This window comes from Lepidochelys olivacea (assembly GCF_965140295.1).
Source record: "Lepidochelys olivacea isolate rLepOli2 genome assembly, chromosome: 12".
NCBI classification, from domain to species: Eukaryota; Metazoa; Chordata; order Testudines; family Cheloniidae; genus Lepidochelys; species Lepidochelys olivacea.
The window spans coordinates 6,145,333-6,172,533 of NC_140422.1; the positions used below are offsets into that span (position 1 = coordinate 6,145,333).

General features: G+C 51.9%; 2 protein-coding genes across 10 annotated transcripts; one reads left to right on the top strand and one right to left on the bottom strand.

The window, feature by feature from the left end:
- Nucleotides 1-1,568: 1,568 nt before the first annotated feature.
- On the bottom strand, nucleotides 1,569-12,610 carry USB1 (U6 snRNA biogenesis phosphodiesterase 1). Of its 5 annotated transcripts, none has more exons than XM_084644655.1 (7): nucleotides 12,361-12,610; nucleotides 9,168-9,322; nucleotides 6,593-6,776; nucleotides 5,903-5,956; nucleotides 4,935-5,040; nucleotides 3,611-3,694; nucleotides 1,569-3,228 (listed from the first exon to the last, which is right to left on the bottom strand). In XM_084644655.1, exons 2-7 carry the CDS (start codon nucleotides 9,319-9,321, stop codon nucleotides 3,124-3,126), a joined length of 687 nt encoding a protein of 228 aa, XP_084500781.1. In that variant the 5' UTR covers nucleotide 9,322; nucleotides 12,361-12,610; the 3' UTR covers nucleotides 1,569-3,123. The 5 variants fall into 5 exon arrangements, with proteins under 5 accessions (XP_084500781.1, XP_084500782.1, XP_084500779.1 ...); XM_084644656.1 differs by lacking the exon at nucleotides 12,361-12,610 and adding an exon at nucleotides 12,035-12,131; XM_084644653.1 differs by lacking the exon at nucleotides 12,361-12,610 and adding an exon at nucleotides 10,698-11,018.
- On the top strand, nucleotides 11,108-26,244 carry ZNF319 (zinc finger protein 319). Of its 5 annotated transcripts, XR_014713757.1 has the most exons (4): nucleotides 12,120-12,254; nucleotides 12,793-12,885; nucleotides 16,417-25,666; nucleotides 25,937-26,244. XR_014713757.1 is itself a non-coding variant. In XM_084644651.1 (3 exons), exon 3 carries the CDS (start codon nucleotides 16,714-16,716, stop codon nucleotides 18,361-18,363), a length of 1,650 nt encoding a protein of 549 aa, XP_084500777.1. In that variant the 5' UTR covers nucleotides 11,108-11,184; nucleotides 12,793-12,885; nucleotides 16,417-16,713; the 3' UTR covers nucleotides 18,364-26,244. The 5 variants fall into 5 exon arrangements, 4 of the variants coding, with proteins under 4 accessions (XP_084500777.1, XP_084500775.1, XP_084500778.1 ...); XM_084644651.1 differs by lacking the exon at nucleotides 12,120-12,254 and adding an exon at nucleotides 11,108-11,184 and having other exon boundaries at nucleotides 16,417-26,244; XM_084644649.1 differs by having other exon boundaries at nucleotides 16,417-26,244.
- Nucleotides 26,245-27,201: the final 957 nt, after the last annotated feature.

Here is a 27,201-nt window from a genome sequence, read left to right on the forward strand (position 1 = left end):
CGCTTAGCTGTCCCACCCTGCAAGCTCTCCCCATTCACCTCGCAATACAACTCCCCTCATGGCCTCCAGCAACTGAGGAGCCCATCGTTGTCACGCCTCAGGCCCCGTCTACACTGCAAGCGCAACTGGGCCTTGGCAGCCCTCTGCTGACCAGGTGACAATGAACACCCTGGAGTTCAGCATGGACAACAGCAGCTTTGTTCACCCGGTGACCTTGTGATAACTGTGTGCGCGCCTCCGGGCCAAGCACCCTGCCGCCTCACCAGGTTCGTATCGGTAAATCCTGGGAAGCCTGGCCAGCCGTCCCATAGTGCCTCACAGACAGGCACTAGTAAGACACCTCTGGGACGTCCTACCACACAGGGAGCTGGGAGAACAGAGGAGTGGCCGATCCATTTACAGAGGCACAGTTAGGGAATCCTGCCTACACTGCAACATGAAGGCACTATGTGCTGGCTTTGGACTCTGACCGGGGGCTTTCATGGTTACCAACCGAACATTAACCCATTGCTAGTGGGGACAAACCATGAGTAAAGCGGATAGGGGTACATTGTTCAGAAGTGGCTGCTGAGCCGTCATCTCCCTGAAAGTCACTGGGTCTTGGGCTGCTAAGTGTCTAAGACACTTTGCAAATGAGACAGAGAATTTTACCCCCTGTGGCTAACGGGTTACAAAGAGGGCCAAATGGACGAGGGGGGAAAAAGGCCATGAAGTTAAAACTCAGGAGAGGGGGACATGATTTGGACAGAATTCCCAGCTCTCCAACTGACTCACTGGGAGACATTGGGCAAGTGACTCCATCCAGCCTCAGTCCCCATGTGTAGGATTGTGGCTAGGGATACTCACCCGTGAGAGTGGAGAGGGGGGTTTGTTTTAGACTATTGTTGTTTGTAAAGCACATTGAGATCCTCCAACGGCAGGCCACAGAGATGTACAAAGTATCTCCCCCACAACGGTTGGGTGCTGCCCTCCTCAGGGGAGCCTGTTAACAACAGCAATCGTGCAGCACCCTGAGCAAGCCACATTCGCATGGGCAGAAAGCCACACTGTGAGCATGGGTCGATGCCACCACATCCCATCCGGCATGGCCACACAAACACACCATCATAAGGGTGGAACAAAGACCTCACTTCACCAAGGCTTTTAAAAATTATTACTACATTGTGTACGGGGGGAGTGGTGGGGCAGTGTTCCTAATAATGACAAAAAGTGACAGAGCGTGATTTCTCAAGACATCACTGTTTGGGAACAGCTGGTAGATCCTGATACCTGGATTATTTTTCAGGGAGGAAAGAGAGTTGAAGTGTTTCCTGCTAAAGGCTGCTGGTATAACTGCGCACTTGGGGTGAAATCCTGGCCCCACTAGAATCAAAATTTCCATTGATCTCAAGATCTTACCCTTAAACTCCATGGACCACACAGAATTAACTCAGTGCAAGGCTGCATAGACTGAAGTAACCTTTGACAGAACTGAGCTCTCAAGACAGTCAGATTACCGGCTGCGAAGAAAATGAATACATGCTAGAACAGTTAGACTTCAGTCTGTATGAAAACACAGACACAGGGACCAGAGGCAGAAATAGAAGGTTTTATTTATGTATATATTTAATACAAAATTTTAAACAGTGAATTTCATCTCCTGGCCTCTACAAACCCATCCAGGGAAACCATTAAGAATGTTTTAAAGCAAATATTGCAGATAAGAAGCTGATAAACATAAAGGACTTCTTAACACGATTTTAAATGGCAATGAATCCCCTGTGATATTGGTCTCTTTCGAAGCCACGTTGGCCAGTGACACCACCCCCCTGCAATCTCACTGGAGGGAAGGGCCACGGAGGGGCTGATTCTCAGAAGCACTCAATACCCACAATTTCCTTTGAAGTCAAGGGGAGCACTTCTGAGAATCAGGCCCTACAGGTCCAGAATATACCAGGAAAACAACTTTATGGCAACTAGAATCCAGGGTTTGTAACAAAACAAAAGCCTCAGGTTCTTCTGGAAGACAACTATGGAACGATGGATACCAGGCAGCACTTGCCTGCCCTCTCCAGAATGCCTGAGAGGCCAAAGCACCTGTCAAGGGCAGGAAAGTAAGTCTGCACAGGATCTCTGCAGGAGCTGAAGTTCAGTTCACAGTCCAGGGCTATCATTACAGGACCCAGTTGGCTTGATTCATTTGAAAGTGGAGTTAGTCCTGGTGCAAGGTGCGCCCCGCCCTGGAGACCGATGTTCTTGGCTTGCCCAAATTAAGCTAAACAACAGCAGGTAATTCTGAACTTGGGTATGATCAGAGGGCTGCCAAATATCCTTATTGCTAGCCAGTTCACTTGGGAAAACCAACACTGCCCTCTTTTGGGCCTGTGGCAGTATGACAAGCCTCCTATTTAAGATAAAAACCTGCCCTGTGCCTTTTAAAATTCTCTTAAAAATCAGGGCCCTGCTGCTCTTCTCCTCCACAAAGTCTCTCTGTGGATCCGTTTAAACTGAACACTTTCCACTAGTCCCAAACTAGAGTTAGGCTGCTTAGCCCTGAAAGTCAAGGGCCTTCCTCCGCTTTGCCAGATTTAATCCCACCTGGACTTGCAAGGACTGAGGATTTGATGCTCAATTTCTCCAGTGTGGCAATAAAGGCATCGGGGAGGAGGAGCCTCATAAGGGGACTTGTCCCCAGGCAGCTGTAGGCAGAGAGAAGGACCTAACTCTGCACACCTGGATCTTGCAGTTAATAGCTAAGGACTCAGAGCTCAGGACAGTAACTATGCTCTAGATCCCCTTAGCAATGCAGTGCAATTTCCAGCTGTGTAACACTCCCCCCTTAGCAACCTCCCTCACCTCTGCACTAGAAGGCAACTACAGCTTAAAACATCAGCACATCTGGCAACCACAGGTAGTCTAGAACTGCCTATGTTGATGGCAGTCTACAAAGCACAATAACCTAACAGCCTCACATATACACACATCTAGGGCCAGCGGCTTCAAACAAAAGCAGCCTGGCTTGAGGCTACAAACCTCCCTAGGCTTGTGAGCTGAGAACAGCAACTCGGCATGCATGTGAAACTCCAAACTGTCCAACAGTTAGCGGAGGCGTTGGAGCTGCTGGAGTGCGTGGCTTTCCGTCTCCTACCTCAAAGGGAAGGAGAAGAACTTGTTCCCAGATCTGCAGCGGATCTGATCCCACTGGAATCGCAGCAGGAACGTGGAGTCCTCAAACCCATCCACAATCTCCTGGAAAACATACCCAGGGCCCATAAGGGAAGTGTCACTGTGTGTGAGCTCAGGGGGCTGCCGCGGATCAAGTCAGTCACTCACAGCACACAGACCATGGCTCTCCTTATGAAGAGGTAGCAGCTGGAGGTCTTCAGGCTTCCCAGGCAGCTCATAAGGAAACCACCTTAGAGAAGCGGAATCAAACTCAAACTCCCACCAAAAAAGTTCTCTTCCCTCATCTCTCTACGGTTTACAATTCAGTCACCTGAAGGCTCCCAGCTGAAGATATGTGGCTGGGAAGTTACCTGAATCCCTCCTCATCTCTGGAGACACCTGGCTGGTGAGTTACTTTTTCCCCCCTCCCCCCGCAATCTCAGTAGACAGCTGCATGGGGCGTTACCTGAAGCTCCTGGAGGCACTGCCCTTCCAGCTTGTCAGTCAGGTCCCCGACACACCAGGCCAGGCTGATATGGAATGATGGGTTCTGTACAGAGAGATACAGAAGCTCAGACAGAGCGATGGAACAGCAGCTCAGGGCAAGGTGGCTGCAAAGTCAGAGAGCTGGTGTAACTCAGCCCTGCTGGGTCCCACCACCCAGGATCTCAGAGCGCTTTACATGTGTGAAGCCCCACAATCCACCGTGAAATAGGTAAGCATCATTATCTCTACTTTACAGATAGGGACCCAATGCGAGTCAGTGTCAGGGAGGGGATTAGATACCATGAATCCTGGCTCCCAGTCCGCCTACCTCTGGTATCAATAGCAAAGGCTGGCTTTCCCTGCCTAGCGTCTCTCAGCTTTGCAAGATGTATTCATAATGTGTGGAAAAACACCTCCTACACAGATACAGATCTGAGAAGTTGTTTGATACCTCTGAGCCAGAAGCGAGCACATAACTCAGCCCATAGACTTAGAGATCAGAGTTTATTTAATAAAACCCCCAAACCCTGTAAGTGAATTTAGGCACAGAGAAAGATGCTGGATTGGCAGCTCAGGAGACTGTCCACAGAACGGGCAGCATCAGCGCCAGCTTCCTGCATAGTGACCTGCCAATGTGGCTCAAAGACGACCGGAGCAGGACCCTCCATGGCCCATACAACCCTAGGCCATTCTCCTGCCAACAAGGTGCCAGTTTTGGTGGTGGTTTCTGTGACATGTCCCCCTGTCCCCTGGGAATGGGGCTCGGACCCAGGAAACGCATTTCACAGAAGGGCCATTGGACGGTAATGAATAAAAATCACTACAGTCCCGGGTGGGATGTGATCTTGAAGTGAAAGGCTTGTGCTAGCCCCATTCTCATTTGGCAATACCGACCTCCACGCATTACTGTCAGTGAGTGACCTCAGGCCCTTGATCCAGTCAGCCACTGACTGCCAGGAAATGCCCTGCACAGAGCCTGAGCGCTTGGTGCTATTGCAGGCAGTAATTAATGACCAGCATGGCCACCAGTGGGAAAGCAGGATAAATGAGTGACATGGGAGCAGACAAACCAGGATCCCCCTTGGAAGGGGCAGAAGTGGAGAGAGGACAGAAGCAGGAGGCGAGTTCACGCTGTGATATGTTTTCCCACTCCCTTTTATTTGCTGCATCTGAAGTTCAAGCCCCTTATGACCTTGTTCCCACCGCCTCCATATTAAAGCCAGGGAGGCAGCTAAGAGCTCTGGCCTCCCTTTGAGGTTTTGGACTGGCAGAGAAGAGGGAGAAGACAAGAGACAAACCATTACCTTGTAGAACGTTGGGAGATCAAACTCCTCCATAACTTTATCCACCTCCGAGACCAGCTCCAGCAACTGAGAATGCCCACACGAGACCTCCAAGCCCACAAAGGTCCTGAGCACCGACAGGGAGAAAGATGGAGTGCAGGAAGATCCTCCGAGCAAACTTTTGTCGCACTGGAAGAGCCGTGTTACTACCCTACCTTGGAGTCCCCTATGAATTTGGGCAGGTTGCTAAGGGCAACCAAGTCCCCATCCTTTCCTGGTGTCATATGTCAGACTGAGGGGAAAAAAGTAGTGGAGCTCTCCTAAACTCCACCGGCTATCCAAGATCCACCCGTTCATGACACCAACACAAGCCAGCACTCACAGTGGAGTCAGCAATTTTTCCTAGTTTGATGGTCCTCCTTTTTCATGTGTTTTGTTCAGCAATGAAACAGTTAACAATCTCAACATTTTAAATCACCATAGTTAGGCTTCAGAGTTAACACACAACTGAGATGACTGGGACAGCTCTTTCTTCTGTCAGGGCTATTGTTTCAGGCTGTCTGCAGACTCAGGCAGATGTCACTGGACTGGTTGCACTGAAGTCACCTTTGCAGCTGAAAGGGCTAGAGACTTGCATTATTTTTTTGAATGAGAGCTGCGGTTCTGCTGTGCAAGGTGAAACCACCAGGCAAAGGTACCAGCTCAATGAGCTGCCATGAACCGACCCAGTCAGATAACTGTATTTATCAATATATTTTGGGCTGCCAGCCTGGAAGTGATGGGGGGAACTGGGAGGACGGCTATGAAAACCGACAGCAGCAGGGTTTTGGGACAAATGGATAGGATCCCACACAGCTACCAAGCTGCTTAGCGCTGATCAAGGGGTCTGCACACAGCATGAACCACGCCCCATCCACCCCTCCTAGTGCCAGCTTTCCCCTACTCCCCAGTGCTCTCGAAAAGGACAGCGCGCTCTGCTACTCACGCACCTGGTTTTGCGCTGGTTGGTATACACCTTAACCTGGCTGGCCGTACAGAAGAACCTGAAATAGGGGAAAGCAGCAATTCAACTAGGGAAAGAAACAAAGGAGGAGATGCAAAGTGCCCCGCCATTAAGCTGCTGCAGCCGGGCTTCCCTCTTGCTGGCCAAGCGCATGGGCAAAGGCCTGTTTCTAGCAAGGGTGAATCCATCCAAACTGAAGCTCCCTGGGGCTTGGATCAGGCATTACCCCCCCTTCGGTTCCACTCTGCTGTGCACTTCTCAAGCCTAGCCATCAAAACAGCATGAGGCTGTGTCCGGGGGGTCTCCAAGCCAGCTGTAAGCACTGAACTCAGGAGAGACCTTTGGTAAGAAATTTACAAGACAATGCAACCCTGTCACTGCTCCTCACCCCAGAGCCCCCTGGGCCACTGGCCTGCTCGCCAGACTAATCTGGTGCCAGATTCTGCACCCATTCAAGTCCAAGCAAAAACTCCCGTTGATTTCAATGGGGCAGGATCTAGCCCCCTGCGCAGGGGTCTCGAGAGCAGACACTGGATTAACCGGGATCCACAGCCCGTCAGGGGGAATCGCTAGGAGTCCCAGAGTCAGAGCAGGCTGAGAGGTTAGGAATGGCTGGAGTGACTCAAGGAGAGAGGGACGCACGGGGAGTGCGCCTCCAGGGTTCTGCTGCTCCTACCTGTAGAAGGAGGCTACGTGTTCCTTGAGAGACTGGACCAAGGGGTTTATCCAGTGGTACCGCAGCACCACGCTCTGGGAGAGGCTGACGTGGAATTCCTCCATGGCAGTGAGCGACACCGTGTACCTGCGGGCGTGGGAAACGAGGAGCTCCCGCAGCTCCAGCAATTCCTCCTGGATTTCACCTGCCAGGGAAAAGAGTAGCGGGATTAGAGCCTGACCCTCCCCCATAGCTCCGGCTAGGTTGTATTTCCCTAGTTTGTTTATGAGAAGGTCATGGGAGACAGTATCAGAAGCCTTACTAAAGTCAAGATATACCACATCTATTGCTTCCCCCCATCAAAGAAAGCTATCAGGGTGGATTGACATGATTTGTTCTTGACAAATCCATGCTGACTGTTATTTATCACCTTATTATCTTCTAGGTGTATTCAAATTGATTGCTTAATTAATTATTTGCTCCATTATCTTTCCAGGTACAGAAGTTAAGCCGACTGGTCTGTAATTCCCCGGGTTGTCCTTATTTCCTTTTTTTATAGGTGGGCACTATATTTGACCTTTTCCAGTCTTCTGGAATGTCTTCTGTCTTCCATGACTTTGCAAAGATAATTGCTAATGGTTCAGATATCTCCTGAGTCAGCTCCTTGGGTACTCTAGGATGCATTTCATCAGGGCCTGGTGATTTGAAGACATCTAACTTATCTAAGTAATTTTTGACTTGTTCTTTCCTTATTTTAGACTCTGATCCTACCTCATTTTCACTGGCATTCACTATGTTAGACGTCCAATCGCCACCAACCTTCTTGGTGAAAACCGAAACAAAGAAGTCAGTAACCACCTCTGCCATTTCAACATTTTCTATTATTGTCTTTCCCCCCTCATTGAGTAACAGCCCTACTCTGTCCTTGGTCTTCCTCTTGCTTCTAATGTATTTGCAGAATGTTTTCTTGTTTCTTATGTCCCTAGCTAGTTTGATCTCGTTTTGTGCCTTGCATTTTCTAATTTTGTCCGTACATACTTGTGTTATTTGTTTATATTCATCCTTTGTAATTTGACCGAGTTTCCACTTTTTGTAGGGCTCTTTTTTGAGTTTTAGATCATTGACGATCTCCTGGTTAAGCCAGGGAGGTCTCTGGCCAGACTTCCCGTCTTTCCTATGTAGTGGGATAGTTTGCTCTTGTGCCCTTAATAATGTCTCTTTGAAAAACTGCCAAGTGTCTTCAATTGTTTTTCTCCTTAGACTTGCTTCCCAGAGGATCTTACCTACCAATTCCCTGAGTTTGCTAAAGTCTGCCTTCTTGAAATCCATTGTCTTTATTGTGTTGTTTTCCCTCCTACCATTCCTTAGAATCAGGAACTCTACCATTTCATGATCACTTTCACTCAAGCTGCCTTCCACTTTCAAATTCTCAACCAGTTCCTCCCTATTTGTCAAAATCAAATCTAGAACAGCCTCCCCCAAGTAGCTGTCTCCACCTTCTGAAATAAAAAATTGTCTCCAATACGTTCCAAGAACTTGTTGGATAATCTGTGCCCTGCTGGGTTATTTTCCTAACAGATGTCTGAGTAGTTGAAGTCCCCCATCACCACCACGTTCTGTGATTTGGATGATTTTGTGAGTTGTTTAAAAAAAGCCTCACCCATCTCTTCTTCCTGGTTAGGTGGTCTGTAGTAGACCTCTACCATGACATCACCCTTGTTTTTTACCCCTTTTATCCTTACCCAGAGACTTTCAACAAGTCTGTGTCTTATTTCTATCTCAACCTCAGTCCAAGTGTGTACATTTTTAATACATAATGCAACACCTCCTCCCTTTTTTCCCTGCCTGTCCTTCCTGAGCAAGCTGTATCCTTCTATACCAATATTCCAGTCATGCGTATTATCCCACCAAGTCTCTGTGATGCCAACTAGGTCATAGTTGTGTTTATTTCCTAGCATTTCGAGTTCTTCCTGCTTATTCCACATGGAGGACTCCACTGCCAGGCATAGGCGCCGACTTTTACTGCCACCGGTGCGTGCTTGACCCCCCCCTTGCCCCCACCCCGACTCCACCTTTGCCCCACCCCCTCCCACCCCCATTCCAACCCCTTCCCCAAAGTCCCTGCCCCAACTCCGCCCCCTCCCTGCCTCTATTCCGACTCCTTCCCCAAATGCCTGCCCTGGCCCCACCTCCTCTCCGAGCGCGCCACGTTTCCACTCCTTCCCCTCCCTCCCAGAGCTTGCTACAGCTGTTTGGTGGCGGCAAGCGCTAGGAGGTAGGCAGAGGAGCGGTGACGTGGTGTGCTCAGGGGAGGAGGCGGAGGTGAGGTGAGGTGGGGCAGGGTGGGGCGTGGAGTTTGGCTGCCGGTGTGTGCAGAGCACCCACTAATTTTTCCCAGTAAGTGCTCCAGCCCTGGAGCACCCATGAAGTCGGCGCCTATGCTCCCAGGGGTCTCTGTCCCTCATCTGTTCCTGCCAACACCAGCCCCACACTGGAACAGAGTGCTCCTCTTCCCAGCACTCCCACTTCTTCCCCTGCTCCAGCATTCACTGTCCCCATACCGGGAAACAGAGGGGACAGGGCTGAAGTTACCTACAGGGCAGGTAGACATAAGTCGCCCAGTTGCCCCGCTCATGGGGGAAGTTGCGCACTCGTCCGCCGTGCTTGGAGCTGTCATCCGTGACCTCCTCTTCCTGGTCTCTGAACATGTTTAAGACACTGTCCGGCAGAGGGAGGCGAGGAATCGGCATGCTGCAGGAGAGTTGAGGGGAGGAGAGAGGAGAAGAGGAAATTAACATGCATGGCCCACTCCCAGAGAGAGGCAAGTGTCCTCGGCTAGTTGTGCCATGGACAACGGCTTATCCTTCCTCATTTGCACAGACGTGTTCTAGACTCCTCCAAAGTCAGCCAGCAAGGAGAGCTTCTATACAGTTCTGGAGCCAGGAAGGGTTCCCCCTCTCAACACAAGGGCCTCCATCTGTTAGCCCTAGGTTCCTGTGGCTGGCCCGGTCCTGTGCAATCAGTGCTATCAGTTTTAACCCTCTTCCCATCCTCCCCTTATGAAACCTAAAGCCCAACTGCATTCAGAAGCCCAATAGGTCACCTCCTGCTCTACCCATTGCCAATATTATTTGTGGTTTTGCAGAGGACAGATAATCCCAGACAGCCCAGTTGCAGGCCTAGAAAAGGGAAGGGAAGAGGCAATATACCCCCCAATCAATTCTTATTTCCTCCCCAAACCGACTTTGCACTCACGCTTTTCCCGAAGACACTTTCATGATGCTGTATTTCAAACACTTAAATTCGGGAGAACACTTCAGTTACCAAATGCAACACCACGCACCAGCGACCAAGCTTTGGCTGCCACTGACAAACTGGAAAGTGACAACTCCCGACCAGGCCTACATCTTGTAGTCCCTGAACACTGGCCTGTCAAACCGACTCACCGACAGTGAAAAGCCACTACACAATTCAGCACAACCAGAGCAGGCCACCGAGCAGAGATCCAGCAATAAAATAGCAAAGGGCATTCATTACAGGTCTGGGTGAGGGTGTGTTTGCGTTAAGGGGGAGTCCAGGCCTAGATTAGGAGGTACTGCAGGCCAGGACTGAGGGGAGCGAGCAGATCTTCCAAAGTGGGTTAAACTAAACGGGCCAAAGGTGCTCTTAGTGCAGAATAATTGTATCCGCAGGGGGAGATAATAGCTATTGCACTTTAAAATTCAAACTCTAGTTTATTTCACAATAGTTCCCCATGTAGACAAGCCCCTAGATCTGCCAGGGCTCTGTCCAGACCTGCAGCACTTCCTGATTTCAGGGGCCCTGGACTGGGCTATTAAGCATCAGCTCTTTCGGGCTATGACCCCGTGTAGACAAGCCTGAGCGGGGGCTCCAGGAGTAACACCAGGAGGTCTGGGCTGAGGGCCAGGGGCAGAGCTGTGTCGGGCCCAGAGGACGCAGCGGGCCAGGCCAGGGCCAAGCCCCATCCGATCCCTCTTTTCCTCCCACTCCAAACTTCCGTGCGAAGCAACAGGCCGAGCGGGGGGGGGGGGGGGGACGCGAACAGCTGCGGCCGGCACCCCCCGGGGCCCCCCTCCGCCAGGCGGCCCCCCGGCCCCAAACCCACCTGGTCTGGGCGGGGCCGGCTCCGTGGGTCGCCGCCCCCCGCGCCGAGACGCCCCCCGCCCCCTCCTCCCGCCCCGCCGCGGCTGGCGGGGAGCCGCCGGACTCATCCTCCGAGCCGCCGCTGCTGCTGCTGCTGTAGCCCACCAGCGCCGCCCCGCTCATGGGGGCCGGATCGCCGCCGCCTCCCGCCCGCCCCGCCGCGGCGCCTCCGTGCGGCAGCGTGTCGCGTCCCCCGGCGCTCGGGGCCCCGCCTGGCTGGGGCGAGCGAACCCCTCCCGGGGCCGGAGGGAGGCCGCAGCGGGGGCGCCCGGCCGCCGGGGGGAGGCGGAGCAGGAAGCCGGAGCGAGTCCACAGAGGGGGCGAGAAGCCAGCAGGGGCGGGGGGCAGGGAGCCGGCGGGGTGGCTGGAGGACCGGGGCTGCGCTTCCTAGGGGCAGCGGAGGGGCGGCTCCCAGGCCGCGGCGTGTAGAGAAGGACTCTGCATCCCCGGTGGGTGGACCCGGGCTGTCCCCTGACCCAGCGGAGCATGCGGGGGGCCAGAGGCTTGGGGCTGGGCGCGGAAGCCGTCACGGGGCTGGGAGCAGGAACCGGGTCCTCTCTGCCGCCTTGTTCAGCGAGCGAAGGAATTAACTTCCCTTCCCCCCCGCCCTGGTCTCGTCCGCCCGCCCCGGGCTGCTGCTGTCTGATGCGCCCGGGGCGGGGTGCTGCGCACGAGCAGCTGCCGGGATGGAGGCTCTTTCCCGGGTACCCCGAGGGCAGCTCGCCCGTGGCACCCGCCCTCCCCTCCCGCGGGAGCCCCGCACTGGTGCCGGGAGCAAGGAATCCAGGCTGACCCCGCAGCCGGACGCGTGCAGCAGCGAGCGGGCACCGGCGTGGGGAGGATCATGAGTGACCCGCGAGCTATACGGGACAGCGGGGGCCAGCCTCCGGCGCCCCGTTTACACGGGGTGCGGGGAGGGGCCGTCTCAGACCGATGGCCTGGGGCTCGGATCACCGCACCCCCCTCTGGGCCCCTGCAGTCAGGGTCAGGGGGCCTTTGTCGCGGCCAAGACCTCCCCAGAATGTTCCCTGCCCCGTCCATGTGGGGCAGCACTGCCCCAGCCCCCCCAGCCCCAGCCTGCCCGGGGGCATCTGCCCCCCCCCGCTCCTCGGTGCCCGGGGTAAGCGGCCCCCAGAAGATCTCGTCGCGGCCCGGCAGGGGGCAGTGTGGGCGCGCAGTTCCCCCCGCGGTCCGGCAGGGCGCACCCCCCCCCCTCCCGGTCCCTCCCTCGGCCCCGCCTCCTCCGACTCCCTCCATCCCGGGGCTCGCAGCCGCCGCCCAGAGTCGAGCGGGCCCCACCCGGCAGCGGGACCCCCCCCAGCGCCGAGCCGCCGGCTGCCCGCCTGGCCTCCGCCTCCTCCTCCGCCGCGGCCCCGCCTCGGCCTCCGTTCTCCGGGTTGCGCCGCCGGCCGCGGCCGCTACGCCAGCTCGGGGATCGGGAGGAGCCCGCAGGCCGCGGCCCCCGGGACCGAGCCGGGCTGACACAGGCCGCCCCACCCCCGCCGGGCCCGGCCTGCAGGTGAGCGGGGAGCCGGGAGCGCCGGGGCCGGGCGGCTCCCCCCCCCCCCCCGAGACCCGGGGCCTCCCCGCCCCCACTGCCGGGGGCTCCCCCCCCTCCCCCGGACCTGGGGCTTCCGCGCCTCGAGTGCTGGAGGGTCCCCGGCACGGTGGGGCTGCCCGTAGCCCGGTGTGTCCCCCTCTTCCCCGGCGGGGCTTCCCCTGCCCCGCTCCCTGCGCTGTCGCTGGGGGATCCCCGCCGCTCCCCTCTCCAGGGGGCCGTGTCCCAAATCCTGGGGGTGTCCCCGGCCCTCCCGACCCCAGCCAGCGTTGGGGGCTGTGGGGTTCCGCGACCCGCTTCTTCGGGGCCAGCCTGTCCCCGGGGGCGGCCTACCGCTCCTCCTCCTCCTCCCACCCCGGGAGCGGTTCCTCCTTGAGACAGAGTCCAGTTATTTAATTAGGTCTGTTTTTGTTTATTTCCTCCCTCCTCCCCAGCTCTGCTCCCAGATTTGTCTCATGTCTCTCCCTTCCTCTTCCCCTGCATTTTTTGTTCCTCCCAGCTGGAAATGTCCCCAGCTTCACACGTAGGACACGGTCTGGAAAGAGGAGGGTTTTTACTTCCACGTAAAGGAAACACGTTCTTTTTTTGATCTGTAAGTTAAACTTTCGTGGTTTGGATGTCTCACCTTAAGGTCTGGTTGGACAGGGGGTGTAACATGAATGGCATGGAGGGGGAGGCTTTATTTCCTGTCATGTCTCTACGCTCATTACAAAGAGGACTTTCAGTGGGGTATTTGTAGCGTTTCCTGCTTCTCTTTACATATTTTAACTATCTTGTGAGTTCTCCGTAACATAACGGTGTAGTTTGTTCTAGTCAGCACTGGGTTTCCCTTGATCCCACCAGGGTGAAAGCTGAATAGAGGGCTGAGTGTGGGGTAGCTTACCAGACTGTAGGGTAAAAAGGTAAAGATGTCTTTGAGGAACAAGTAGCAGCTGAGGGTGCTTGGTTTCGTCTGAAGATCTAGCTGTATCTTCTCCTGGGGAATTGTTAAACATATTTATTAAGCATATTAACATTAAGGGTAGGCTGCAGATGACAAACGCCAGGAAACTCAGAGGAACACTTGTGCTGGAGTAAACCTGCGGGAACAGACCATTTAATTAAGGCACAGGCCTGTGCTGTGATTTCCTCTATGCCCCTTGCTGCTGTGAATCTATGTGGGTTGGATTCTGAGCCCTACTCTCTTGCATGTAGCCTCCGCTGCTGGCCTGCACTCTGGAGTTACTCTTCTCTTTGTGATGTATTAGTTAGTTGGACTTGGTGCTGTGATTGTGACCTGGAGGCTGATCGGGAAGTGAAGCTGGGCCTGAAATGGAGAGGTGGGGATCAGAACACAAATAGGTTCATAACAAAAAGGGAAGAGAAATGATGCGCAGAAGGTGCAAATTATTGTGCAGAAGGGCCAGATTGTGTTTGAGATGGCTACATTGCCAGCCTCTTCTCCAACTTGAGAGTACCTCTTTCATTCTGACGCTCTTATTAAAGCAGGGGTGGCCACCCTGAGCCTGAGAGGGAGCCAGAATTTACCAATGGACGTTGCCAAAGAGCCACAGTAATACGTCAGCAGCCCCCATATCAGTCGTGTCCCCCTCCTCGTCCCGCCACCCAGCTTTCAGCGCCTTCCACCCATCGGCAGCCCTGCTGATCAATGGTTTCATGGCATGCAGGAGGCTTGGGGGGGTGGGGGGTGGGAGAGCAAGGGCATGGCAGGCTCAGGGGAGGGGGCAGGAAGGGGTGGAGTGGGGGCAGAGCCAGGGGTTGAGCAGTGAGCACGCCCCGGCGCATTGGGAAGTTGGCGTCTGTAGCTCCAGCCAGAGAGTCGGTGCCTATACAAGGAGCCGCATATTAACTTCTGAAGAGCCGCATCTGGCTCCGGAGCCGCAAGTTGGCCACCCCTGTATTAAAGTGTCGTCATTTTCTGTGTCCCACCAAGGGATGAGCCAGACTGAACATCTGCATTAACTTGTTTGTTTATATCAATATACCCAGGTTGGTATTTCCTAAGGGCTTTGTTTGTTTGGGTATTACCTAGCCGTTTCCATACTGCATCAGGCCATAGTCCAGAGTGCGGTCTCTGCTTATCTATCAGACTGCACAACAACTAACTATAGATTAAACCTGCCCACAGGGGAAGTTTTTCTTCTTCTTCCTGGACAGTTAGTGGTTGGCTTATGCCCTGAAACATGAGATTATCTATTCTTAAAGTCTTATTCCAGCTAGTGTAACTGCAGATATTCTTTTAGTTCAAATAGTTCTAAATTAAAGCTGGGGATAGGGTGGAATGTGCGGGATTGGAAAGGGAGATCCCAGTGAAGCTGCCAGCCCTAAGGAGTTTGGTGGCTTCTCTGAATAGTGCACCATTAAATATAATGTTGTAAAGGCAAATTGGTTAGTGCAGCATCCTATTGAGTACCAAAATAGTGCCGCTCAATCTGAGCTGAATGCCATAAGCTAGCTGAAGTTTTGGGTTGTTTTTTTTTGCCACTTGCCACTGATGTTTGAGACAGTTGCAGCAATGAGTGGGAGACTAAGCCATCAGTTTCTGCTGAATCCAAAGTCGCCTGTTAATGGGAAACTAATATGAAAGATGGAGCTTTTGAGCAGGGCCTGGGATAGTGGTCCAGTAGGAATATCGGTACCCTCCTTCTTCCCAAGAGGTGGTGTTGGAATTCTTGCCAGGGGATTGGCCTGCTCCTGGGTCTCGCTGTTACCTCACTATCTTTCTCTTGTATCTGTAATAGATTTAGTCTTCTTACTAGCAGGTAAATTTTCTTAGTCCCATGTTATGCGTCGGGAAGGGTTACAATTCTGGTTGAGTCGTCTTTGTGAGGCAGAAAATGTGATACCTTTCATTGGGGGCAATGAGTAAATTATGCACAAGTTTGTAGGCTCCAGTGATCCTCCCTTCAGCAGTTTGGCAGTCTCTGTAACCAACCAATCACATTATGTACTCTGGCCACGTTCGCTAAAAGACCTATATGGCTACAAACACTTTTTTGGGTACTGTGATCTGTCTGTAAGTAGGCCTTTGCTCTAGTCTCACGGGTTAATGTCGCGTGGGGGTAGTAAGCATCGTAAGCAGGGTAGTTGTTTCCCTGGAGCCCTCTTGTTCTTCCGAGTCTCAAAATAAGAAGATATCTTATTCACTTGAATCCCCTCTTTAGTGAGGCTGTTTCATTTCTACAGCTGTGGTGTCAGGTACATTAACAAAGTTGGGGATTGGAAGTAAATCCTGAAATATCAGAGACTGTTTCCCCCAGTGAGCCTTTGGTACTCAACCAGTCCTAACTGGATCAGAGTGGACTCTGCTTATGATGTTATATCTCAGCGTAAAACTTGATTGGCTCTTAGCATACAGCAGTGTATATCTACCCCCTTGGACTGCACAACAGTGAGACAACGTTTTGGTTTTAGTAGGTGTGTTGAACCCCAGCAGATCCTGTCACGCTCCTGTGCAGTGATTTTTTCATATGGGTTTGTGGAGGGCAGTATTTTTAGTCAGAGTAGGGTCTGTATGTCTTCTTGAGTGAGGTTTACATGAAATAATCAGAAAGGTCGGGCTTGTCTTTTGGCGAGCAATCCACTTTTGCTATCTCTAGCCAATGGTTTCATAACAAGTGAATGCATGGGGATTTGAAATTGAAATGTTGATTAAATTAATCCAGTTGACTACATAGTTTTCTCTGCTGAGAATTTAGGAAAGAGATGGTGACAGGTCATTAGATAGTCTCAATCTGAGCCCCAAATGGGGACAAAAGAATCCCCAGACTCTCTGTAAACTGAAACAGCCACATGTACACATGCCTCCCTTTCTGGGCCATCACACTTGATTGAAAATGCAGGGAGCCAAAAAACAAGGCTGCTAGTCCTTAGGACAAAGTCTGTCTAATGGGAGCGTGGCTGTCAGGGCAGGACTTGGTCCCTTCTGGTCCTAGGTAAACTTGGCCTAGACTGTATGTGTTCCTCCTGGTTCAGTTAGTTTTCCCCCTTTTCTGCGTAAGTGTGGCTTGGATAGAATAGGTATAACAGATTATTTTTAGTCTGATCCGTGGGTTAAAGGGTTGAACACACAGTTGTCTTGCTTACTGTGGGAACTGATGTGAGCTGTCTTCTTTCCTTGCAGAATTGTTCCTTGGAGTGTGTTCCTCACCTTTGCCAACGTGAGTGCATTGGGTCAACACGGACAAAGGCCTCCTGTTGTCTTCAAGACGCTTTTTTTTTGCTTCTGGTTTCCATTTAGTTTACCCAAAAAACTTGCGAAAGGGAGTGCTTTTCATTTGATCCCGAGATCTAGAGCGTGGGCTGGATTCCTCACCCCCAGTTGAGGACCAGCTGCTGGGAATCAGTATCTTCTGAATTGCTCCCCTCGACCGAAAAGCTGAAGCTGTGTCTGCTGAAACCCCATTTTTTTTTCCCAAGCATGTCAGAAAGCTGGCAGCAGCCGCAGCCACAACCACAACAGCAACAACATCACGCCGGCACAGCAGCACTCCCAGAGCACTCGATCCCTTCGAGCACTGCTGAGAACCCTCTGGGTTGCGCTGTCTACGGCATCCTGCTCCAACCAGACCCCAATCCGCAGCATCACCAGCACCCTCCGATCCAGGCTGGGGAGCCATCCCACAAATGCGGTGTGTGCGGCCACGACCTTACTCACCTGTCCAACCCCCATGAGCACCAGTGCCTGCCAGGGCACGACCGCTCCTTCCAGTGCACTCAGTGTCTGAAGATCTTCCACCAGGCTACTGATCTGCTCGAGCACCAGTGCATCCAGGTGGAGCAGAAGCCCTTCGTGTGTGGGGTCTGCAAGATGGGCTTCTCCCTGCTGACCTCCCTGGCGCAGCACCACAACGTCCACAACGGCAGCGCCGTGAAGTGCTCCATCTGTGAGAAGACCTACAAGCCGCCCGAGGCGGAGCCCTCCCAGGCCCTTGACTCGCTGGAGAAGCCCTACAGCTGCTCCATTTGCCAGAAGACCTTCAAACACCTGTCCGAGCTCTCGCGGCACGAGCGCGTCCACACCGGAGAGAAACCTTACAAGTGCACCCTGTGCGACAAGAGCTTCAGTCAGTCCTCGCACCTGGTGCACCACAAGCGGACCCACAGCTCGGAGCGGCCGTACAAGTGCACCGTGTGCGAGAAGACCTTCAAGCACCGCTCGCACCTGGTGCGCCACATGTACGCTCACTCGGGCGAGCACCTCTTCAAGTGCAGCGTCTGCGAGCTGCACTTCAAGGAGTCCTCGGAGCTGCTGCACCACCCGTGCACGCCCAGCGGGGAGCGCCCCTTCCGCTGCGGCGAGTGCCGCAAGTCGTTCAAGCGCCCCTCCGACCTGCGGCAGCACGAGCGGACGCACAGCGAGGAGCGCCCCTTCAAGTGCGACCTCTGCCAGATGAGCTTCAAGCAGCAGTACGCGCTCATGCGTCACCGCCGCACCCACAAGGCGGAGGAGCCCTTCAAGTGCAACCTGTGCGAGAAGGGCTTCGTGCAGCCCTCGCACCTGCTCTATCACCAGCACGTGCACGGCATAGAGAACCTGTTCAAGTGCAACGTGTGCCAGAAGGGCTTCACCCAGTCCTCGGAGCTGCTGCGGCACAAGTGCGTGCAGAACGCCGAGCGGCCTTTCAAGTGCACCGTGTGCAACAAGTCCTACAAGAGGGCCTCCGCCCTCCAGAAGCACCAGCTGTCGCACTGCGCCGAGAAGCCGCTCAAGTGCACACTGTGCGAGAGACGCTGCTTCTCCTCCTCGGAGTTCGTGCAGCACCGCTGCGACCCGGTGCGCGAGAAGCCCCTCAAGTGCCCCGACTGCGAGAAGCGGTTCAAATACGCCTCGGACCTGCAGCGGCACCGGCGCGTGCACACGGGCGAGAAGCCGTACAAGTGCCCGGCGTGCGAGAAGGCCTTCAAGCAGCGCGAGCACCTCAACAAGCACCACGGCGTGCACGCCCGGGAGCAGCAGTACAAGTGCATGTGGTGCGGGGAGCGGTTCCTGGACTTGGGCTTGCTGCAGGAGCACAGCGTCCAGCACACCGCGGAGGGGGCCTACCAGGTGGCGGCCTGCTTGCCGTGAGCCTCCTCGGCAGGCTCCGGGGGGCATGCAGGCCTCCTCGCCCGCCTGCGTCCCTTCCCGGAGCATACAGGATCGATGCCCGTACCCAGGTGGGGCAGTGGGCGATGGGCTGCTGGCCTGGCTGACGGTGCTCTGGCCTCTTTGTTCTGTCCCACCTGTATTAGTGTCTTACTGATCTGCTGGACCGTATGTAAAGAATCCAGAGGAGTGGAGGAGAAGGGGAGGAAATAGTGAAAGCAAATCCCGTATCTGCTTGTCCTTTTCTGGATTGTAGTTCCACTGCACCTGCAGTTCAAAGGGACGTGAGTTTGCAGGTCTCCGCTCAGCCGCCCCCGGGGACTGTAGCCCTTTACACACACCACCTAGTAACGAGTTTCCCTGAGAGAGCCGGCTGACTGTCCCTGGCCCTCATAGAGGCTCAGGAACAAGCCAGACCCAGGCATGACTTTCTCCCCCAGGCAGTGAAACAGCAGGCTTCCGCTGTGGGAGCCTTCGTGCTTGTTAGTCCAAATACAGTTAAGTTGCTTAAAGGCAGTTTTGAGCCAGTAGCACTGGTTGACCAAATGGCCCTTGGAGCTCCCCAGACATTCCTCTCACTAGAGTGAGCAGGAGGGAACAGCAACAGGACTGCTGTGCTCCTAATGTACTAAGTCCATTGCTGCTTTTCCAGTCTTTGCTGGCTGTAGAAGTCTGCAGAGGTTCCTTTCCCTCTCACCTGACCCCCAGTAACTCTGATGCAGTCTAAGGGTTACATGAGTGCTGGACGGTATTTGGAGAAGTTGGCCAGGTCAATCCTCTAGATCTCCAGTACTCCTGGTTCTATAATTGGCTGAGAACCTTAAGTTTGCAAGCTGCTCACCTGGGGAGAGTCTCTGAATTTCCTAAGAGTTCAGCTGTCTTGAGGCATAGCTCTGCTATTAAGACTTAAAACTGCTGCCAAAGCAAGCCCTTCTCTCATAGTGCTTCTCAGTGATGCACTTGGAGGGGCATACAATCCCAGCCTCGGGGGGCTCTGTGCTGAAAGCAAGAGGTCTCTGAGTGGGATCAGCAGTAAAACACTACGGGATAGGGAAAACACTACTCTTAAAATACAACTTGAAAAAAAAATCAGCAAAAGAGAAGTTTGTTTAGAAATGAGTTTGAGAATTTGGGATTGTAATTGAACCTCCCAAATTCTGTGGCATTAAATTGTGATCTTTTGGGGCATGATCTTTTTATTCCGATCAGACAGTGAGTAGGGGAGAATTCATTCTCTCCTGTGTAATTGGCTTCTTGGGAAGGGCAGGTTAGCAGAGGGTCAGGGATGAACGTTTTCCTTTCTGGGAGTGCCTGTGGGCCCCTCTTGTTGGCCCCTTATCCCACCTGTATCCTTCATGGGAATTGCATCTTTATATTGCAGCCAGGAACCATTTAAAAAAAAAAAAGTCACCATCCTCTGTTTTCCCATTGACTGGGCTGATCCAGCCCCAAAAGCTGTCGTTTACAGAATATTGTTGGCTTCTCACGACCAAGGGTTCTTCAACTAAAGTTTGGCACTTCCTAGGCCAGAGTGCCTGCTGCCTTTCCCAAAATCCTTTCCTTGCCACCAGCTTGGCTGGCTAGTGTTTGAATTTGGGGCACACTGGTTGTAACTAGTGAGAGCAGTGGTGGTCAGACTACCTGCATGCTGCCCAAATGGATAGGGCCACAAAAGCAGGTCCATTGTGGGTGACAGAAACCCACATTAACCCTGTAAAAGGTTAAGTCATACCTATTTTCTCTCAAAGGATCCCCCACTCCGTGTCCACTTCCAGCACCGTAAAGAGGACCAGAGCTTATTTCCACAGGGGGCTGGAACAGTTGAAGGAACAGGTCCTGAGTTTTCCTCACGAGCAGCTTTAAGGCGTTTAAATGAACCTCTGGCACCTCAGGAGGAGTGACTCAGTGCTCTTCGTATTTCACACTGCCTCAGAGATGTAGAACCGACTTCTACCAAGTTTTCTGTCTGCATTTATTTTCCATTTTGCTTTTTTTTTTTAAAGCAGTTTGTTAATATTCATTAAAAGAAATCCTGTATAGTTTAATTTGATGTCATTTTGGATCTTTAAAAAGAGAGATTCAGTTCTAGGTAGCTGGTTTTTGATGTTAATATATAGAGTTCAGTGTATCCTTAACTACAGGAGTAAAACTGAAACACAAACAAGAAAAGCTAATCTTGTTCAGGTTGTCTTTATAAGTGGGTCAGATTGGGGGAGTCAGGGAAAGGTGGCATTGGAGGGGACATTGCTAATGGAAATGGAAATTCAGGATGTGGGGAGAGAACTAAAGAACCAAATTGTTCGACATGCAATACACTTGGCTATAGAGACTATTTTTGTTCCAGCTGCAGAGCGTTTTGCACTAATGCCTTTGGGACATCCATTGGGAACCACCAACGCTGGTGGATTGGCTCATAAGATGATAAACCCACTTAAAATTAAAAATCAAGAGTGGCTCCCAGTGTCCTCCCTCGTTTTGTTTTGACAGCCAGAAGCATTGATAGTTCAGAACCTACAGGTAAATGTTCTGCAGTAAACTGCACCACCGAGATAGGGGAGCAGACCTTACTCTTATGGGGAGGGAGAGCTCAGGGGTTTGAGCATTGGCCTGCTAAACCCAGGGTTGTGAGTTCAGTCCTTGAGGGGGCCATTTAGGGATCTGAGGCAAAAATTGGGGATTGGCCCTGCTTTGAGCAGGGGGTGGGACTAGATGACCTGAGGTCCCTTCCAACCCTGAGATTCTATGATTCTTAGTGTTCTGCCAGCTACTGTATTAAACTTGGCTGTGGAGAGACCAAAAGTGGATGAATGAGGTTCTACTGTAGTTAAACAGCAAACAATAGATTTATTGTGGGTGGCAAATACCACACCCTCCACAAGAGATACGAGTGGTGCTGTAGAGGCGGATATGAATGTATAGGTGGCATTTACAGTCTCCTAACCCCTTTCAAGTAGGGAGATAAGTTATTTTCCGATATAAAGGCTCCACTCCTGTTGCATCTCGGCAGTATTACTTTTATTAACGAGATAGTTTCCCCTCTTCCTCTCCGCCCATTCTGGTCTCTGTCCCATCCGCTTCAGAGCACCAGCTAGCTCTGGATGCGAAGGATCTGTTCTCAGCTCAGTACCTCTCCCTGGTTTTTGTAGCCAATTTAGAAGTACGTGAACCCAGGCTAACCCTCGTTGCATTCCCCGCTGGCTCTGGTGCTCTGTCATGCTGTGTTTAGCTGTCTTGCTCCAGCCAGGAAATCTATGAGCTGCTGAACTGTTCAGGGCGGGAGCAGGGAGCTAGGCAGCCCAGCGTGTAGCTGGTACCCTGGCTGCTCAGTGCTGGAGTGGGCAGCTGAACTCAGCAGTGGCAGAAGGCAGCAGTTCTGTCTTTCCTGCTGTGTGAGTTATTTCTAAGCTAGTCCCCAAAGCAGGGATGATTGGTGATGAACTGGAAGGGGATGGAGAGGATGGCTTGTATTGCGTAGTTGCGAGATCTGGCCCTTTTCTGAGAAGGGAATGCTTATTTACACATTTAAGGGATGGAGGATGCTGATGTATGACTCTAGTTGCCAGAGACTCTTCGTTTGTGAAGTAAATAGCTGGTAATACGCATCAGAGGCCTGCCCCTGATGCCAGTGTTACAGGAATGTTAGACTTGTTCAGTAGTGGCTGGGGAGGCCCTTTGCAAGGGGGCTACTCATTTCCACCCACTTTAAGGCACCTTCATGCTGCCAGAGCACCATAAAAGGGTCTTAGTGTAATAGAATCAGGCCCAAGATCTCTTGAATCTATGTCCAATCTGTCTGTGGAAATGCAGTTCATAGCTGCAACCCTGCAAGCTAGAGGCATGCATTTCTCAGGTCTAGTCACACCCAGGGCTATTACCCAGCTCTCCGAGATAGGGCAGATGCATCCCAGGAGCCCTAATAGTTGGTAAATGGGAGAGGTGACAGTACTGTAGGAAAGGATCTGGGGGTTATAGTACATCACGCATTGAATGAGTCAACAGTGTGATGCAGCTGCAAAAAAGGCTGATTTCATTCTGGGGTACACTAACAGGAGTCTCATGTGTAAGACACAGGAGGTAACTATCCCCGTTCTACTCGGCAACGGTTAGGCTCCAGCTGGAGCACTCTGTCCAGGTCTGGGCACCACACTTTAGGAAAGACGTGGACAAATTGGAGAGAGTCCGGGGGAGAGCAACAAAAATGATAAACTGTTCAGAAAACCTGACGTATGAAGAAAGGTTAAACAAACTGAGCATGTTTAGTCTTGAAGGACTGAGGAGGGATTTGAGTCTTCAAATATGTTAAGGGCTGCTATAAAGAGGATGGTGACCAGTTGTTCTCTGTGTCCGCTGCAGGTAGGACAAGAAGTAATGGGCTTGATCTGCAGCAAGGGATATTTAGGTTAGCTATTAGGAAAAACTTCCTAACTATAAGGGAAATTAAGCTCTGGAATAGGCTTCCAAGGGAGGTTGTAGGAGTTTTTAAGAACAGGTTGGACAAATACCTCTCCGGTATGGCCTAGGTTTACTTGCTCCTGCCTCTGCCCGGGGGGCTGGATAAGATGGCCTCTTGAGGTCCCTTCCAGCCCTACACTTCTGTGATTCTGTGTGTGGCTTCAGGACTACCGTTGGCGTGTTCTGTTTGGTAACAGTGCAGTCCAGTTCCACTTAAAGCTGGTTGCCCTAACAGCTGATGACAGCATGTGTTGCAGGAGCAGATTACTCGTCGGGTGTATGTGGCCGTACCTTGATCTCCTGGGACGAGGGCAGGGTGGGGACAAGTTACGTGGTAGAACTGACGCTACAGCCCTGGATTTTTATTAGGTAAAGAAAGTTGTTTAACCACCAACTGTTCCCTTAAAGATGTTTAGGTTGGGGAGAAGAGGGTTGGTTTACATTGCTGTGCCTTTCAGAGTCAGGTTGTTTTTGTTTTTTAAACTGGAGTAAGTGGTAGAAATAGTGGAACATAATCTTGTAAGAGAACCCCCCTGGTTCTGCTTCTGGGGGGCTCAGGAAGCCGATACAATGGCTGCCTTTCCAAAGTGGGTTATGATGACACCATCCTACAGGGCGGAAGGGCTCATCAGCTATTGACTGTTTTCAGTTGGCATTTTACTTTCAAACCAAAGAGCAAATGTGGCCAAAGCCTCTATGGGGTAAAACGTGTTAAACTCTGTATCTGTGTTGCACTTCCTTTCTCTTCCGTTCTGACGTTTATAGAGAGACACGGCTGGGGTATCTGTAGCCCCACACCCTGGTTTCAAAAGATACTCCTGCGTCTGCTCATAGTACCTAACGGTCCCGGCCAGCTGTAACTCAGCCTTGATAAAATATTGTTCACCAACGAGTTTAGCTTCCCTGAGCGCGGGAAGCCAGGCGCAATAGCTCAATAGCTGTAAGATGTTATTGGCTAGATGGGGGTATGTCTTGCGTGTGGCTGTTTCTCTAGAAGATCAGAAGAATAGGAATGAAAAGATGGAACTTTTGGAAACTCATAGAAAGGTGGGATGGTGGGGGGTGCCTACATTATACCTCTGCAACCGGGTGACTGGCTTGCAGACAATGTGTTCAGTTCTTCGTAGCTGTGTATTTGCCTCCAGGAAAGAGAGATTCCTTCTTACCCGTCTCTTTCTGTCCTCCGCCCTTTTCCTGTTTCCCTTCTTTCAGCATAGCCACAGAAGGCCTTGACATCTTTGTTTTCTCCCTCCCCATGTCTCTTGTGTGCTGTTCAGCCGTCTTTGGGGATTATCCTTTTATAACCACCTCGGGGTTGCTTTGCACCTCGTATGTTGGCTTTGCTCCTTGTAAAGGATGGTACCTTTTTCCCTTTTGCCATTTTGATTATTTTTCTACTATGGATTTCTTTAAAATAAATACCTTTCGGAGACCAGTGGTAGTTCTCATTTACTTGAAGACCTCTAATGGTGGGGATTTTAAAGGAACCTGATGGGGAAGGTGCCCAGTTCCGTTGAATTCCAGTGGGATTTGAGCAACTAACTCAATTGCGGTCTACAGAGCCATTGCCCTGAGTGGCACAGCCAAAGCTAGGAAAGGATTTACGCAGCACTGTTCCTCATTCTCTTTTAGGGTCAGTTCCATCCTGGGCATGTCAATTCAGCTTTGCATGCGGGGGTGTTGGCAACAAAGTATGGGGAAAGTGTGTCCCAATGCTCCTGTGTAGGAAACTGAGGTGGTGGAGCTAAGAGGAGACTGGTCAGCATAGCTGTAAAACAGGCGCCAGCCTGAGGCTATGTCTACCCTACCGTGGGCTCAATGCTCCGGCGATGGATGAACCGGGGTTGATTTAATGGGTTTAGCGAAGTCCCACTAAATCGACGGCAGAGTGGTCTCCGATCGATCCCGGTACTCCACCAGGAACGAGAGGAGTAAGGTAAGTCAACGGGAGAGTGTCTCCCATTGACCCAGGGCGGTAAGTCAACCTAAGCTATGTCGACACCAGCTACGTTATTCACACAGCTGGAGTTGTGCAACTTAGATCAATTTACCGCGGTAGTGTAGACATAGCCTGAGGAGTTGCAGTTTCTCCAATAAATTATGTGCATTGACACTGTCACGGCAAATCTTGGTAGTAACTTAGTGGAGGGCCCTGAAGGGTTCATGGGGTAGAAATGGTCAGGTAGCGGTGTATCATGATGCGCACTGACACTGTGAAGATGGAATTTAAAAAACTTCAATCTCTCCTTAAGTGGTTCTTCCTACTACTGCCGGTGGGGCTGTCACGCTGTAGCTCTCAAGGTGGAAGGATATCCTGGCTTCACCATGGTGGGTACAATCTACTTGTACCTGTGCCCTGGGTACAGTTGTCTGATCTTGGTCCCATATTCAGTGATTGCGTAGGGGCATGATGCGGAGCGAGGGTGTCCCTCTGAGAGCTGGGTGCTAATGTGTGTGCTAAGCGTTGGGTTGCCATGTGGCTTCTGGAAGAGTTGGTGCTGATGAAAGTGAACAATAAAGGGAAAAACTGGAGGATGGATGAGGATGACACAAAAGCGGCGTGTGACAATGGGTTGGCACAGTCTCCTGGCTCTCCGCTGGAATAACTTGCCTGCGAGATGTTTTTGGGGAGGAGAAAAGCACTTTTTTATTTCCTTCGGGCATTGCAGTCAACCCAGGACTGCAGCTGGTAACTGGGTGTTAACTAATGATGCAAAAACCTTAACCTTGAATGTTAACTATTCTTGATCAAGCTGTGACACGCTGAGTTAACTCGCAGGAAGATTTCTGTTCCTGTATATGCAGACATCCCATAGAGATGCAATAAGGACAGGCAAGTATGAATTTTGGGCTACCACTCCGTCTTGGGTTCTGGCAACTTGAGCGTCTCTTGTGATTTGGGATCCACTTTGTTCCCCTATGGCACGTTCCCTGCTGGCCATCTGAAAGCACATTACAGACATCCAGGAACTGAGCTTCCCAACATCCCTAGACCTCTGAGAGCGAATCCGTTTGCCAGAACCCCAAGGTGGATTTCTAACCCCTAACTCCAGGTGCTTGTCCGTAAAGTTTTATGTGATCCATGGATCTGATTTCTTTTCAGGGGCAGTTCTTCGGTGCAGTGGAGCAGAGGGCTTGTTGGCCCACCCACAGTCTCTGATGGGGTGAGGTTATAGGTGGATCCGCATAACCTATGGTTGTGACTCCGTGCCTGTGAATTGGCAGGGCTGTGTGAGATTGTACTCGTGAGCGATGAGGCTTCGGTGTGGCTTGCAGTGCCTTTAACACTGCTTTCCATGTGTTAAGACTGTATCCCGTGCGTGTGTGTATATATATTGTATTAACACGTCCAGCTCTCCTGTGTGATTGTCAAATGGTTTTGCTTTACTAATAAATTTATAGTTATTTATACCTTCTTGTGGGTGTGTAAGGTTTCTAGAGGGGGACATCACGCATGACCCCCTCTTTCCCATGGCGTTTACCCTTCTTTTGTAAATCTACTCCTGGGGCTGCTCCTGTTTTTGAGCATCTGTGGAGGGAAAAACAAGAGCATGTGCTGCTGATACCGAAGGTCATGAAATGGGAAAACGTTCAGGATTCAAGCTGCTAAAACTAAAACAAAAGAGGGAAAAGTTCTGATGTGCTCCACTCCTGCTAGAAATGAGTGCTTTGCTTTCCTTTGTCGCATCTGCTGGCTTTCCCTGGATGGAAGGTTATGGCCAAAGGCTTCCACTGCCACCAGCTTAGCAGCGATGGCTCTAGGCGCTCTGTGGCTCCAATACAGTTAGTAACGGTTTAATTGGTGAAATGGATCGATTCCTGCTCCAAGGATTCTGATTCCAGGGAAGGCTCCCACAGCGTCAAAAGGAGCTCTGCTTCTTCCTCAACGCTCATCTAGTCATCGCATTGTAATGACTCTGTGGTTTGGCGGTGAATTGGGCAGAAACCAGGCACAGAAATTCTCAAATGCACAAAGTTATTCTCCCCTCCACCCACTCCGTCATGCGGGTTTTGTTATTTTGGCCAGATAATGGAGATGCAAAGAGGAAAACAGTTTTGCCTGTTTGTGGCCCCGCTTCCTCCCTATCCCCCTTGAGATCTAAACCTGGGAGAGAACATACAGTCCAGCAGCACACGATTAATGTCAGGGGGGTTGAGATGGCAGGGCTGTGTAACTCTGAAAACGAGAGACCCGGATCAGGAACGAGGGATCTCTTGACATCAAAACTCACGCTGCAACAAACGTAGCCGGTTTCCCTCCTCATTTTTAGGTGTCTCCCTTGGGATCCTATCCTGTAGCAGTCGCACCTTCAAAACATTTCTCCCTTCTAAATGGTCCTGCTTATAAATATACAGCCCTAGATCTCC

Coding starts and splice junctions, on each gene's coding strand:
- USB1 (XM_084644653.1), bottom strand. CDS start 10,858: ATGAGCGGGGCGGCGCTGGTGGGCTACAGCAGCAGCAGCAGCGGCGGC. Junction 5,957..6,592: donor CACGTAGCCTCCTTCTACAG/GTAGGAGCAGCA, acceptor CCCCTATTTCAG/GTTCTTCTGTACGGCCAGCC. Junction 5,041..5,902: donor ACCAACCAGCGCAAAACCAG/GTGCGTGAGTAG, acceptor GTCGGTGCTCAG/GACCTTTGTGGGCTTGGAGG.
- ZNF319 (XM_084644651.1), top strand. CDS start 16,714: ATGTCAGAAAGCTGGCAGCAGCCGCAGCCACAACCACAACAGCAACAA.